The following is a 16,330-nucleotide window of genomic DNA, read 5'->3' on the forward strand; positions in this document are numbered from 1 at the left end:
TCAATTTGGGTCTCATCACTTCACCTGGCAATGATGCCAATTTAGTGGGCATCGGACTGTGCAGAAAGATTTGCATGTAAATGAACTCTGTTTGGGGGCATTTTGCTCTGCTTCGGTAACAGAGAAGCATCACCATGAACTGGCATTACAAAAATAACACGGAGGTTAATGCAGAAAGGTCCGGGATAGGGCCCATTACGGGGAGGGCTAATTGGGCAGGTGTGTCAAACTCCTGGAGATCACAAGGAGTTCTAGAAAGCCGGAGAAAAATGCAAACGGAGAGAAAATTTTGGAGGACAAAACAGAAATAACACCCTGAAATTAATAAGAGGAAAAATACCACCGAATTAATATTTCATTCAATATTCACATCGAGGCTTCAGACTTTGAACGTATAATTTGCAATTTTCATAATAGAATAAATATTGAAGGAGGTCTAAGATAAAGCCAGATTCACAATAAAGATTATAAGTGAAAGATTTTTAAATTATTAAAAATTCTAAAAAGGATCCGACCTTAAAGGAGGCAGCACTGCGTGCCTCAACAATAGTATAGATTTCTGATAATTCATTTCCAACCGCTACCTCTAGCCTGAGGTTATATTATTATCTTGGATCTTTTCATAATTAGATGTTCATATATATCCCCAGTCGTACAGTTCCCATAAAGCTCAGCTATCCTAGAATCTGTACATTTCTTTGCAGTTGGCACTGAATACCTTCTGATTCTCCAATTATTTTTTCATTAACTTCACAGACCCATGTATAAGTATCGTATATCATAAATAATCTAAAATATAAAAAATGAAGTAGAAACACAATGAGCTTCTTTCAATGTTCTAGTCTGTTTCAAAAAGAGAAGAAAAACTCAGTGGTCGCTGTGCCTCTCCTCGTTTTCACTCTTTGGCTGACTGCCTTTTTTCCAGTGACACCAGAGCTGGTCTGTTTGTGCTGCTGCCTCTGCCATAGCCATTTGAGGCTGTGAGAACCATAACTGATACAAAACAGGGGCTGATAAAAATGCTGGCATGTTAAGTGCAGATAGATCTGACAACGTGAGTTTCCAAGCGTGACGAAAACAAGCCTGAAAGAGAGAAAGCCCAGAATAGCAAAGCAGACAGCCCCACACCAGGACACTGCATGGGAGCCTGTTGCGGGCTTTCCACGTGATGCTTGGCAAACGTCACAAAAATCCTTCCTTTAGCCCTGCCAGTCCCTACTGCAGTAACCCAGCACCTACCTCTAATTAGCGTTTTGTGGGATAATACTAAGTCTTAGCTAAATCAAGCTAAGTACAAAAACAATAGGAAAATAATAATTCATGAACTCAAGAAAATTGTGTCTAATATGAAATAAAACATGTACTAATAAAGACAGAAGAAGGCAGAAATTTAAAAGTATTCCTACTGGGTTGCATATATAGCTCGGTTGGTTTTAAAAAAAAATTGCTTAAGAGGCATGAAGCCCTGGGTTCTATCCCCAGCACAGCATAGGACTAGGCCTGGTGGAAAAGATTCTAGCACCAATCAGAAGTGGGTCAGGAGAACTAGGAGTTCAAAGGCATTCTTGAACTACGTTGTGATTTTTTGAGGTCAGCCTGGGCTATGTATAAGCATGATCAAAATTATTATTATTATTATTATTATTATTATTATTATTATATTTATTAAGCCTACCATGAAGTAGACCTGGAAAAAAATACCTTAAGAATTCAGAGGAGGATTACTAGGAACGAAAGTGAGTAGCTGGTTGAGCGGTGGCAAGGAACTATACTTCCTAAGTGGAGCTCTGCTCTCCCAAGACTTCTCATGTCAAGATGGTACAGTTCTACGCAGAATCCATGAAGACCAAACCTTGGCACATTCCTCCACCTCCAGCAACTACAACCCAAAGAATAGATGAATGTTTCTGTTTGCTTTGTAGATGCCAGCATGATTTATGTAAACAATACAGCACATAGCTAATTCCCATTCAGCCCTGGCTGCAATTTGAAAACAACAAAACAAAATAAAATGAAAACAACAACAACAACCAGTATTCTTCAGGAACAAAGCTATCTTCACAAGTGTCCATATCACTTAAATATTTTGGTCAGTTGTTTTTTAATCTATTTCAAAGACAAAGAGCTGCTCATTTCATCAGTCTCTCCACATTACTTAGGCACACCGTGAGCACAACTGCAATACAAATTTGTAGATACTCATGAAGCTTCTAAATTTAATTTTTTTGTATTCTAAATGTATTTGACTGCAAGGGAAACTATGACCTTGCAAATCGAAATCGTATTTTTTTTAATCTCATGACTTCATTCTGTAATAGCTTACAAATGCAGCATTTTACACAAAGCCAACTTAAACACTGTGCTCCTGCAAACAGGGTTTCCCTTCACACTACCCTCAATTATAATCACTGGAAAACCCTTCTCACTCTCTTCTCATAATCTCAAAATAGCAACTGAAACTTTAGATGATAATATATATATATGTATATATATATATATATATGTATATATATATATATGTATATATATATATATGTAGAGAGAGAGAGAGAGAGAGAGAGAGAGAGAGAGAGAGAGAGAACACTAAGGACCAGATTATAACTAAGAATTTTCAAATAGTTCCAGGTTTTTTAAATTAGACCTACTTAAGGCTTAGAGATAGATAACATAATTCGGGCTCCTAATTAAGCACCTCTCGAAAATGTTTTTAAAATAGTTTACCAGTGGAACCAAGGTGATTAAAATTAACGAGTCAACAGTCTGTTCTATGCATACCAATTAACCATTATAATGCCCAAGTCTCCCAGAAGGTAGATGGCTCTTTAAATAAAACACTTTCAGGGTAAAATATATGATCTCCATTGAAGAGTCTATAAAAGCAACTATCCAATCATTTCTCAGCAATATTGACTTGCCCCTAAATCTGAAAGATAACAACAGTAGTCTCAAACAACAGAAAAGGTGTCTGGGCCATTTGCCATCTTTAAAGGATGAGTGCTGTCAATAGAATGAGTCAGTCAGACCACAATGTATGTATCCTCCGTCTTAAACACACGTGTATCATACTTGTCCAGCCTACCCTGGGCGCCACTTTTTTTTATTCCCTGGCCTATATACATTTGTCTTGCCCCTGACTTATATACATTTATTAGAAAACACAAACTGCCTTACTGATATCTGCTCTCAACTTCCTCTGACTTGATGTCCCTCAACTCCTACCTAGAAAGGTTTTACTTATGGAAAACAAAACGGTGCTGTTCAATATGAAACAACATAAACCACAACTTGATTGAAACACATACATACATACATACATACATACATACATACATACATACATACAAACATACATACATACATACATACATACATACATACATACATACATAGATAGAAGGATAGATAGATAGATAGATAGATAGATAGATAGATAGATAGATAGATAGATAGATAGAATCTTGTTAAGGGGAAAATGAACAGAATCAGGGATGGAGAGATAGCTCAATAGGTAAGGTGCTTGTCCTGCAAGCATACAGACTGGAGACCAATCTATCTAATGCACATTTTAAAAGCCAGGCATAGTGCACCTTTTAAAATCCTAGGGCTAAGGATGCACAGATGGGCAGGTCCTGGGGGCTCCCTAGTCAACCAGTCTAGCCTATTTGGTGATTCCTAGGCCAGTAACAGATGCTATAAAAACAAAAATATATAAGTGATCTCAGGACTCTATAATGCACGAGCAGTTGTGCAAGCACACAGACACAAGTGCAAACACACAAACAGCACCAGTGTTCTCAAACATGATTAGTAGCAGAAGTCTTTGTATTTATTAAAGTTAGACATAATGTAGTCTGATTGGAAAACAACCTCTACCGATCGATCCCCAAGTCAACACAGAGTATTAACTTTGTAGTCCTCCCAGGTTCCCCTGAGCAATCTCAACATACGTGAACACTGGAATATTTTTATGAGTTCCATCCTGTAGCTTCTCTAACATGAAAACTGCTCATTATACTCCATGTAGTAAATATTAATGTCACAAGCGGCAGAAGCCAGATACATTTAAGGCATTTCTGCCAACCCATGATAAATTATGTTTTTCTCCTTTGGACCTTGGGTGCCAAATTACAATACAAAACTATGGGGTAGCCTAGGAAACCCCAATGCTTGCACCACTGCAAATAAGAAGGCTGTTTGGAAATGGGGTCAAGATAATCTTAATAGACACATTCTGCTCAGCTCTCTAGCCTATGAGGCTGAGTTGGCTAGAACGTGATAAGAAGCAGTGAATGTAGCAGTTAAGTGAGCAATCACTCCGCACCTCTCCAGGAGAGTAATTCAGACTAATTATTTAAACTAAGTCTTAGTTTCCTCAACTGTAAAATGGGGATGATTATATTCATTGTGAACTGCTAAAGGCTTTGCAGGACTTAAAATAGATAACACAAGCCCAGCAGGAAACAACAACAACAGCAACAACTGTGTGGCAGCTGGCACACGGTCAATGCTCAGTGAATCATGGTGATGAGAATGTTCAAGTGTCCTGCGAGGTGTCAGTCAAGAACTCCAACAAACGCCCATAGCTGACCTAAGAAACCAAGTAGAAAAACCAGGGCTACAAACCAAGACATAAAATAAGCAAATACCCAGCGGACTTTGACTCTCAGCTGGAGACCCAAGCTACAGTGTGATACGGGCTCACAGGGTTTCTCCCCACGGGACACTGAGTTTTTATCAGCTGTGTCATCACTCAGAAACCAAAGTAACAATTAGTGATGTGATTTTTCAAGGTGAGAAGTGAGCTGGTGGGGAAGCAAGTCTTAATATTTGTTAAACAACACCACAGAGGTGTTCTTCTTCTATTTTAGCTTTAAATAAAACTACTAGCCTGTCCACAGAGTTCATGCTTTACAGGGGTGAACAACCACTGCTGAGGAATTCCTATATAAACAGTTGCACACGCCTTAGCAAGATGCAGGATTGGTCCAGAGAATCAGCTTATGTAATGAAAGGAGAGGTGTCAAAGTGAACAGTGACGTCATCAGTGTGGGTGCATTATAAGTTACAAGTCCTCTATAAGAACACTACAAGCAATGTCATGATATGTGTGTATGATATTTCTCTATAAAATAATGTACCTAAGGAGGCTGATTTCCCACAATAGGATATATTTCAAATTCCACATCTAACCCCAGAGAAAGAAAAATGTTTCAAATAGGATTACCTCAAAAGAAAAAGCAGGGAAAAAAAGGAAACATTTGCTACTAATGATGTTGTTTGTATTTAGTTAACGGTAGGAATGATTTTTAAATTCCTAAATTTATATACCTCTCTATAAAGAGTGGGCACGTTGATCACTATATCAAATAAGATTATGGTCCTCCGAGTGAATACAGTGAGAGCAATGGTGTGAGAAGTGGGCATATGTCATTGTGTCTAAAAAGAAATAGACATTTGGAACCAGAAGAGAGTTGAGACAGATTGGCAACAGTGTTAACTTGGTATTCCTGGTGTAAAACTAGGACCCCTAAAGGGAAGAGATGTCAACATTCAGAGATGTAAGTTTCACAGGAGGATACAAAGTATCAGGCAGATGTAGTAGTGCGGGCCTGGAACCCAGGGCACTAGGGAGACTGACATGAGAGGATCAGGAAGGAGTTCAAGATCAGCCTGGAATAAACAATGTGACTTAAGGGAGGTGGGGAGGTGATGGGGAAAGAGGGGAGAAAGAGGAAGGGGAGGGAGGGAGTCACAATGCCTCTCTTATTTTATGAGATAATAAGAGATAAAATTAATTTTTAGAAATCTGTAAAGTTTAGTTTTTAGATGAATAAACAAAACTAGTATTACTCACCTCTTAATTCTAACATATAAATATATTAATATTAAATATTAATATAGTTAATATATAAAGACAATGAGAACCGAGAATAGCAAAGGCTGCATCTCACAGTGTTCCTAAATGAAGCAGCTTCATGAACACAGACAAACAATAGTAGCCAACCCTCTTACGTACCATAGCTTCAAGGGCCTGGAGGGGGACTTTCTTTGTAAAACTGGGAGAGTCTCCCCTGTGAACTCTGCTAACAGTGTGAGCATTCTGCTCCAACATAATTAGAGTAGAATATTTAGGTTTGCTAAAAACTCCACTTACAAATAATCTTTAATAGGAAAAGGTCTCATCTTTCACTCTGTATAGGGATAGAGAGGGGCTTTTTTAATTATTTTCTTGTGAAGTAAACTGTCACTCTCTGTTATTTATACATTTGCATCCTAAAACAACGCTTGTTATCACAGAGAACATGTAGGCATGCCTTTTAATTAGGAATTGGGAAATACATATGCCTGTTTATATAAGTGTATCTATACAAGCAGATTTCACACAGAGAACATTAGGTTCAAATGACTTCCTAATCATAACTCAGAAACTTTAAAAATAGTATTTTCCCTTATAAACACAGAACTGAATATTACATGTGAGTAGGGAAAAGGGCCACTAATAACTGGTAACTTTAACTGTAAATCTTTTAGGTAAACAACATATATTATTGATGTTGATATAGAAAAAAGCTTCTAAGGCAAATGTCACTGATGTCAAAAAAACCACTATTTTATCAGAACTGGTTTTTTTCTAAGGGAAATCACCTAAATGACTGAACAACATTATTATGATAGCATTTAATGATATCTTAATTTAGTCTCTTTTAGGAGTGAATTTTCATATACCTGAATCTCCACAAATTAGACCTCAATAGTAATTACCTAACTTAGAAAACAGTGACCTAACGAATTAAAGGAAACTTTAATTAGTTATAAGAGTTTCATCAGGTAGGACTATATTAAAAGAAACTAGTGTCTCAAACACAGGGTTGGAAGAATATCACTTTAGAGACGATTTTGTGAAAACTCTAGCTCTAGTTGTAAGAAAATAACAAGTTTATTAAATTTAAATAACCCATTGCCATTCCTAGAACCCTTTCTGCTAGCTATGATGGGTGCCAAGGGAAATCTGTTTAATTTCTTGCATACCGTGACTTGAATACCTTAAGCACTAGGGAAGAACATATTAAAAGACCCATGTGTGAAAGAGGGTGGAGTGAGGGGGGGAGAGAGAGAGAGAGAGAGAGAGAGAGAGAGAGAGAGAGAGAGAGAGAGAGAGAGAGGAGAGAAAGGAGAGGGAAGAGAGGGAATCATCATGCACAGGTTAATTTAGAGAAGATAAGGAAAAGACCCACATTCACTCGACAATCTTACAACCGAGCAGCAAATGCTGCCTCTGCTGTACTTGTAGCAGATGGGGTGGATACAGATTGTTTCTGACCCTCACAGTATCAGTTTGTTTAACGCCAGCTGGTAGTTTCTCCATCACCACTCAACCATCAACCACACTGTAGTACTAGGATCTGTCCCAGTAACAGGATCCAAAGTCGGAACAGAGTGCAGGGTCCCCAGTAGCTTCCCGGACCTCCGCATCCAGCATTCCACCTGATATCAAAAGCATATGGAACGTATGCTGGTATTTTAGATCATTTGAACAAAGGGAAATGGGCTTCCTCATACGCAGATCCTTCTCTCCAGACAATGAGACTATCACAAGTTGTTGTCTGCTGTGCTCCCAGAGAACTGCCTTGTAACTGAAAAGTAAGGACAATCACCCTTTGGGGTGAAACCCAATACACACAACGTTGCTTATCTAGTTGTACTGAGTCGTATATTATTACTCGAGGAATAAGCACGTTACACACCTGACTTACATCTGATCCCACCTTAATTCATTGAAGAGTCTACTATCACACATCAACAAAGTGCTCAGTGCATCTTACGATATCGCTATGAGGGAAAAAATGCATCAAAAATTGATGTAATAGTTTTAGTGAGCAATAATCAGAAAGGGTGATTTTTCACATTATCAGTGGATAGGATAAAATATTCCTTCCCACAAAAATCCATATAATGAATATACCTCTACTTATTTTCTGCTATATTTAGGATTCATTTTATTATATATAATTGATGTTAGAAAAATATGCCATGATTGCAATTAGACACGATTTCTACAGAACTGTTAATCCAAAGTAGCATTGGCTGAAAGTATAGTCTTGTTTTTCCCACAGACACAGTGAACTAGACCTTTAGAATTTAGATAGAACTTTTATGTTCATGCTTAAATTTTTAATAGATTTATTAAGCCCTGTATTTGGAGGCCAAGGGCCAATCTATAGGAGTCAGTTCTTTCCCTCTCCCATGTAAGACCAAGGAGTTAAACTCACTTTATCAACCCACTGAGCAACACTTCTAGCCCCTAAACTCTCTTCTATTTTTAATATCTACAGACTAGCAACTACATTTAAAGTAAATATATGGGGAAAATGGTTCAAGTACCTACCACACATTCCTAAGGACCAAAATTTGGATCCGCAAAATCCACATGAAAGTTGGGTGGCCATAATAGCCCACCTGTCCTTCCAGCCTCTGACGGGGGAAGGCAGAAGATCCCAAGAGCAAAACAGCTAGCAAAAGCTTGCAGCATCGGCAAGCTCTGGGTTTGATTGAAAGACCCTGACTCCATAAATAAAATGGAAGGGTAACAAAAGATTATAGAGAAAAAAGCATCAATACTACTTTTAGGAACTATCCCAATTTCAGGAATATTGAATGTGACAGGTCCTGACACTGAAACAATACATGCATGTATAAGGTTTAGCAAAATAAGATATGCTCAATAATATGAGAAATGTGGGATTTTTAAAAACATAATCAGAATTAGCCACCTAAGTGCTATGACCCTAAGAACTTTGCCTTACAGGGACCAGTTTTGCCTGGACACTAAATGCAACTGAGAAACATAAAAACATAAATCATAAGTATATCGTGGCATATTATTTGCCAAAATAACTCTGCACATTGCAAATTCTTCACAGTAGAATTAATTCCATGCAAACAAGGATGGACCCCAAATAAATGCAGGAGATATGCACTTCTATGTAGTGAAGACACCTGCAGTCCCGCAGATGAGTGACCCATGGACATCATTGAGTCCTGAATCCCAGAAGCTGATATGAAACTATGCACCCAATAATGGCTATAGGTTTTTCTCTCCCATATAGCTTAAACATACTTCTGCTTCACAATAATTTTTCATGATAGTATTTTAGTGCTCAGAGCTAGCTCATCTGTAACAAAAAGAAGTTTGATTTTAAACACGAATATCTTTTTTTCTCATCTTTATTAACTTGAGTATTTCTTATTTACATTTTTTTAGTGGTTAGAGATTTTTATTTATATATATATATATATATATATATATATGAGACAAATTGAAACATGGAGCATTTAAATCATCTTTCCAATTCAAAAATCAGGCAGAAACATAGCCAAGATATGGAACCTCAAATCCAAGTCTCACTGTGACAACAGTGAATATAAAGTGGCTTTTTTTTCCATGTTTCAAAATTTTTTTAATTAACTTGAGTATTTCTTATTTACATTTTGATTGTTATTCCCTTCCCAGTTGCCGGGCCAACATCCCCCTAACTCCCTCCTCTTCTTTATGTGTGTTCCCCTCTCCACCCTCCCCCCATTACTGCCCTCCCCCCAACAATCACGTTCACTGGGAGTTCAGTCTTAGCAGGACCCAGGGCTTCCCCTTCCACTGGTGCTCTGGCTAGAATATTCATTGCTACCTATGAGGTCAGAGTCCAGGGTCAGTCCATGTATAGTCTTTGGGTAGTGGCTTAGTCCCTGGAAGCTCTGGTTGCTTGGCATTGTTGTACATATGGGGTCTCGAGCCCCTTCAAACTCAGTCCTTTCTCTGATTCCTTAAACAGGGGTCCCATTCTCAGTTCAGTGGTTTGCTGCTGGCATTCGCCTCTGTATTTGCTGTATTCTGGCTGTGTCTCTCAGGAGCGATCTACATCCGGTTCCTGTCGGCCTGCACTTCTTTGCTTCATCCATCTTATCTAGTTTGGTGGCTGTATATGTATGGGCCACATGTGGGGCAGGCTCTGAATGGCTGTTCCTTCTGCCTCTGTTCTAAACTTTGCCTCCCTATTCCTTCCCAAGGGTATTCTTGTTCCCCTTTTAAAGAAGAAACACGAATATCTTATATTACTGTGATGTATTTTCTCCGTGACCTTCCAGTGGTTGTGACTATTTGTATTGGGTTTAGGTGCCATACAGTTGCATGGATCAAAGTTGAGAACTCCACAGAACCAGGGAAGACTACACAGGAACTTCACTGGGTGAACTGGATTATGCTTCCAACTCCAGGGACTAAGACCTACATCTTTAACACATTGAAATACGCATCACAAATAATCTCAAAGAAAAGGCTGTTTGAGCTGAAAGAAAAAAATAGGGGAATAACCCTTTTTTTAACTAAAGGAGAAACGGCTGTGGCTAAGAGGTCAGGGGTGCAGAAAGAAGAGGTGGAGGGAGCTCTGTTCGTAGAAAGGACAGTGCAAAAAGTGAAGAAGTCGATGATACAGATTGGACATTCTGTCCCCCTTGGCTTCATGCTCTAATTCCCGCTGAGACCAGGGCAGCATTTAGTCTGATATACATAAACATTGTATCCATTTGCCAAACCAGAATGGTACAAGGTTTCATTCATTGAGGTTCTGCAACAGGAACATGCACTTATACTGGCCTAGTTTCTGAGACAGTATCACAAAAATGAGGACTGATTGAGCTACGAATAAAGGGGGGTTGTTTGGGCTCAGGGGCTCAGGGGTAAAACATCCCAAGACCTCATGTTGTGATAGCCTTCTTGCTGACAGAGTATAGACCTTCCCAGGCGAGAGGCAGAAGGCAGAGAGTGTGTGTGTCCCTTTAAAGCTCCCTCTGCTGCTTCTCTGCCTCTTCTTCCAAAGCCACAGGGTTCAATATTTGGAAGTCTACTCTAACAAGCATCTATCTTCGAGAAATGCCAGATTTAAACATGAGTTTGGTTGTTCCTACCATCTTAATACATCACAGTGAAACCAGAGTGTCAATGCCTGGACCTGAACAGAGGACCTTTAAACACCACATAAACCATAAGACACATTAAACTAAGGTCAGGGCTGAAGGTTCCTCAATGCCTCCTCGACTTTCTATCTTAAGGAAATAAGCAGAAGTTGTCTCTAGACTTTAGCATCCGGCTTTACGAAGACCAATGTTGTCTCTAACCTGTGTTCCCTTGTGTCTGTAACTGTTGTAATTGCTTCTGTTCCTTCGCTCTTCAGCTTTTGCTATCTTTGATTAGTAAAGGAGCCCCTCCCCAAGTTGTACCTCTAGGCCTTCAAAGTAGCCTCTCCTTTGCAGCTTGATAGACCTTCTCAGAAGTCACAGGTCTCTTTTATGGCCGTTCTCTATGCTCTAGCTTTTAGATGCATAGATCAAACTACAGAGTTTAATGTTTCAAGGAATCGTCTTAATGAAATCAGAATTGAGGGATTATGGGTACTCATAGTCAGAAGGACATGACAGTTCTCTTCTGAAATGTTCCTCAAAGGAGGTGTGCAAAGTAGGTGCACCCGCACTACCTGAAATCCTAGGAGAAATCGGGACCCACTGCCTCAGAGACCTGCAGGACAATGGGGCAGGTGGTTGAGGAAGAGGGAGTTGATGTTGATTCATGACAAAGTTAGTCACTTTTTTACTGAACACCAATTCCATAAGTACCCAGATAATACTTTTCTTAACTCAAAAACTCACTTCAGACCAGTTAAAGCCATTTTCTTGACTTTACCATGACTGGGGGCGGTGGGAGGGATTATCATTTTTTGAACCACTTAAACTACTATTTATCTGAAGGCTCTACTTAATAATAAGCAGCTGCACTCAAGCTTCTAACTTTTGTCTTGAACTCCTTTCTGTGAAAATGACGGAGAGGAACAGGGTACTGTGGGGGCAGCAGAGCCACAGACACACAAAGGATAGTCAGGGCCACACTTCGTTAGTCTCCGAGTCTTGCCCTGGATACTTGGCTGTCTTTTGATAACTGACTTTTCTCATGTCATCTTTTTTTTCCCCAGATACCTTTATCAATGAATGTGTCAACTTTTCTGGCATACGACCAGCCCACAATAAGTTACTGTGGGGTCCATCATGAACTCCTCTCCCATAAGACCTTTGAAACGAATGCACAGGAAGACACGATGGAAAGCCACCTAGAGACTGAGCTGGACTTGAGCACAATCACGTCAGCTGGCCGCATCGGCGACCATAAACCACAGCTGGCCTGACCCAGCTGGCCTGACCCAGCTGAACGGTAGCCCAGGCTTGCCACCCAACTATAACCTCAACTACAGAAAGAGGAGACTCTGTTCATTGCAATTCTCGAATACAAAACAAAAACAAAACTCCCCTGTTCAAATAAACAAAATTTTAAGATTGGTTCATGAAATAAAAGAGGACATGAATTGTTTCAAGTCTACACTTTGTAACTAGCTAAGTTGTGCAGTATTTTTTTGACTTTAACAGAGAACGACCCTGAAAAAAAATCATTTTTTTTCTCCAAAACTCATCCTACCTACATGTAAAAATTGTACAGCGCTAATGTATTTTTCATATTATAAAGTTTCAATTCTAGGAACAACTGGTATGTACAGTACTGTAATTTAATTGATGCTTTACTTTACACCTTTCAGTTTCTAAAATTTTAAATTAACCAACATTATTTTCTTGTGTTCTTGAGAGTTACTTGGTTTTGTGGGGGCTGTTTTGTTACTGCATTTGTGCCCAGAAACCTTGACTCTGAAATCTGTGCTGTGCAAACAACGCACGATTTTTATCATTACCACGCTTACTGCATAGAATTTTATCTACTTGTTCCAGAAATAATACATTAACCAAAAGAAGGTTTTAATTGTTCAGACGTGTAAGATGTTCTTCAATTACATAGACAGGTCTTTCTTATAAACGGAAAAAAATCAGATTTTTTTTAACAGTTCTTCTAAGACTCAACTGTTGCCTTGAATTACAGCCTAGTTTTTAAGCAGTGAAATGTAATGATAAAGAGGGATATTTTAACAAAATATTTCCGAATGAATGACTCATTATTTCATCCTTTTGAATAACCATTGTTAAGGGTAGGGGAAAGCATGGACCAAACATCACTGGAAACAAAGGTTGTAACCATAGCAACAGACTTCTTCTATACACTTCAAAGGTGCAGCTAACATGACAAAGAAAAACCCCTGTTACATCTCCTCCTCGTTGTCAGGCCAAGGTGGGAGGATATGGCATAATTGTACAGTAGCAATTTTTTCTCTTAATTAACTCAAAGTGGTTTATCTAAAAATAACCACAAGTCAGTTCAAACTGCCTGGTTCTTAAGGCAAGTTTTCATTTGGAAGGCGAAACTATATTTGGGAACATCTTGTAAGAAAAATACAGATTTTTTTTCTTTACTGTGTGCCACACCTAAGAAAGAACTTTATACATCTGGTTCTTTGAGGATAGATGTGCTGGAGTAGAGAAAAGTCACTGCAGAATAGACCATACCATTGTTCGTGTTGTTGTTCATTTGGGAGTTTAACTACAAGTTATCTAAAACAATAACCAAGAGCTGTTGGCCCTCAATCTAACTTACATATTGGTTATTCGATTGTGTTTTAAACTGAATTCAAATCAGATAAAGAAAACCTGTTCTTTTCTCCAGCTAAAATGACAACTTGTTTCTGTCGTCTAGCTGACAGGTTATTATTGGAAATATCAAGTTTGTTCATGGTAATCACACATTCCCTTTTTGTTTTTGCTTTGTTTGTTTTTAAAGAATATTTAGATACAAAACTGCAAGTGCCAATCGTTACGTGAAAAGAAACACTTTTCTTCATGGGTTTAACGTTATATTCATGACATCAAGAGCAGAGAAAGTAAACATCAATCTAACAGGTCAAACAATCAAAAACGATAGAGAAAAGGTCAGTGAAAAGCATTGGCAAACTGAATAATTTTTTACCTCCTAAAACATACTTTCTATATGCATCTAGCCTCACACAACTTGATCACAGTCAATTTAAGAATACCACCAGAAAGGAAGAAATTCAAAATTGTAAAGCAAATTTCTGTTGAAAGAAAAAGGAAGCAAAATATTGGAAGAAGCAAAATTAACTTCAATGTAACTACAAATGTCACCGTACTTGTATCAAATATTTAGCATTCCAGAATTTGTAACATATTTTGCATAAATTATTTGCTATTCAATATTTTTGTTATGTAAGTCTAATTTTAACCTTTAATTGTTTTCCAGCTTCTCGCTTCTTTGCAATGTATTTTCTGAATGTTCTTGATCCCTTACCCTGAGATTTAGCTCTGAACAACATTTAAACTGGGTTACAAATTTGCTCTTCGTGAGTCTAAAATCAAATGAAAAATTTTATTACAAAAACCAAATGTCATTTGCAACTTTTTCATTACAAATCATTCTCCCAAATATTAAAAAAAGAAGCATTGATTTGTAAGACTAAGCAAACTTTTCGCAGACATTTTTTGAGTTGACAAATGACTTTTAGAAAAAAAAAATCCTTAAAGTTCCAAAGGAGCCTTAGGAACACACAGAACACCTGTGACTTCCTGATGCAAACCACGAAAACATTTTTAATATATTATTTTTTTCAAATTCTTTGAGAATTCTCATGTGTTCATACAATGTATTCTAATCGTATTCACCCCCTTAACTCACCCCCTAGCTCTCCTAGCCCCACCCCCACTGCATCGCCCAACTTCTCCTAACCTCATATCCTTTTCATAGATCCAAAGTTCTGAATCCAAGCTGTATGACCCATGGACACTTGTGTGGGGCCCTCAACAGGATCATGGGTGACCTACCAGGAACCACACTCCTGAGAACAACTCTGAATTTCCTTGCCTATCAGACGCTCCTCAAGCTTTTCATTTTATCGGCAGGGCACTATCAAGGGAAACCTCAGAACTGTAGCTGGGGTTATTCTGTGTCCTCAGCTATGATAAGAAACTAACAACCTACAAATTTTGAGATCTTTCGTATTTGGCATTAAGTTCTTCTTTAAATAAGTGAGAGGTAAAGTCGGCTAGAAGAGCTGGTATCACACATATGAAATTTTTGTTCTCTTGAATCAACATTTTTTGTTGCTTTTAACTTCTCCTTTTCAGCTTTTACCATTCTCCCATTTCTCCATCAAACTACCTGCCCAACAAACCCCTGTGGTCTCCTTCATGGCTACTGCTCAACTCTCTGAACAAGAAAAAAGCTGTTTGCCTCCCTGTTGCAGTTGAAAACTGGAGTCTGACCCATCACGGTTACAGCAGTGGCTAAAGCAAGGCAGTGTTTTAAGGTTTACAGACCCCATGAATCGTCTCATCCTGTCATCCTAGGCAATCCTGTGAAGACACATTCATGCCCCAGAAGTTGAGACTCATCCAAGGACACAGAGATGATGAGCAGTGAGGGGTCGCACCACTCTCAAAGCCCAGAGGTTGTTTTTCCATTACACTAAAAGCTCTCCCGTCTCTCTGGCCAGAGTCAGAGAACTCCCAGAGATGACAGACAGAAGACATTAATCATGTCACGTCTAAGCTCTAATTCAACATAGAAGTCTGTACCATATGTGCGTCTCTGCAGGCAAGGCTCTAGGTTTACTTGTGATGATTTAGTTCAGGAGTAACAAAGCCACGCATTTAATACACAGGGTGTTTTTGTGAGCACACAGCTCCTCACTCTCGAGACGTGAGAACAAGCAGACCCTGGAGTGCAGAGAAAAAGACAAGAGGCACGAAAAGAGAAACTCAGAACAGTCTACACTGAGATGCTTTAGGTGGATGCTAAAAGTCCATAATACAGTCTATTAATGCATGCTTGCCTCAGAGCTAACGAGGAAGACTTTTTCTCCTTTTTGTGTTTTGGCAAACACATTTTTAAACCATGAGTTCTTTTTTAGAAGAACCATCATAATAAAGAATTTTCTTTTCATTTGTAAGAAAGATAAAATATCAGTTATTCAAACGGACACAGATACCAAAAGCTATGACGGGCTGTGAATATTAGGGGGTTCATCACATCTTTATCTCTGTCTCCTCTAGGATGGTTCTAGAAATCTCATAAAACCAGCAAGACTTTTAATATAAATTATATTTTAGAAAGCAATATAAGCCAAATTTAACACTCAAGAAAATATAACCCAGTCTGAACTCAGATCTGTCTGCTTTCAGAAACTGCTTAGAAATTGCAAAATTTATTTTGCAAAGATATTTTCTAAAATAAACTGTTTAGGAGAGTAAAAATACACTTGGTTTTGACTATTCCCGACTGGGAGACAGATACCAACTCTCAAACTAACCACTAAAGATAAATAAAGAAACTGAAAGA

General features: G+C 38.5%; 2 protein-coding genes across 9 annotated transcripts in view; one reads left to right on the forward strand and one right to left on the reverse strand.

Annotated features, from left to right (window-relative positions):
- The window catches only part of Lrrtm3 (leucine rich repeat transmembrane neuronal 3), a 174,019-nt gene extending 160,249 nt beyond the window's left edge, over positions 1-13,770 (forward strand). Inside the window, 1 exon segment of the mRNA NM_001106387.2 lies at positions 12,018-13,770. Within this exon segment, the coding sequence (NP_001099857.1) occupies positions 12,018-12,227 (210 nt within the window). The 3' untranslated portion in view covers positions 12,228-13,770.
- The window catches only part of Ctnna3 (catenin alpha 3), a 1,585,684-nt gene that overhangs the window by 1,061,537 nt on the left and 507,817 nt on the right, over positions 1-16,330 (reverse strand). The gene's annotated exons all lie outside the window — the stretch shown is intronic.

Source organism: Rattus norvegicus, chromosome 20 (genome assembly GCF_036323735.1).
Source record: "Rattus norvegicus strain BN/NHsdMcwi chromosome 20, GRCr8, whole genome shotgun sequence".
In the NCBI taxonomy this organism is placed as follows: Eukaryota; Metazoa; Chordata; class Mammalia; order Rodentia; family Muridae; genus Rattus; species Rattus norvegicus.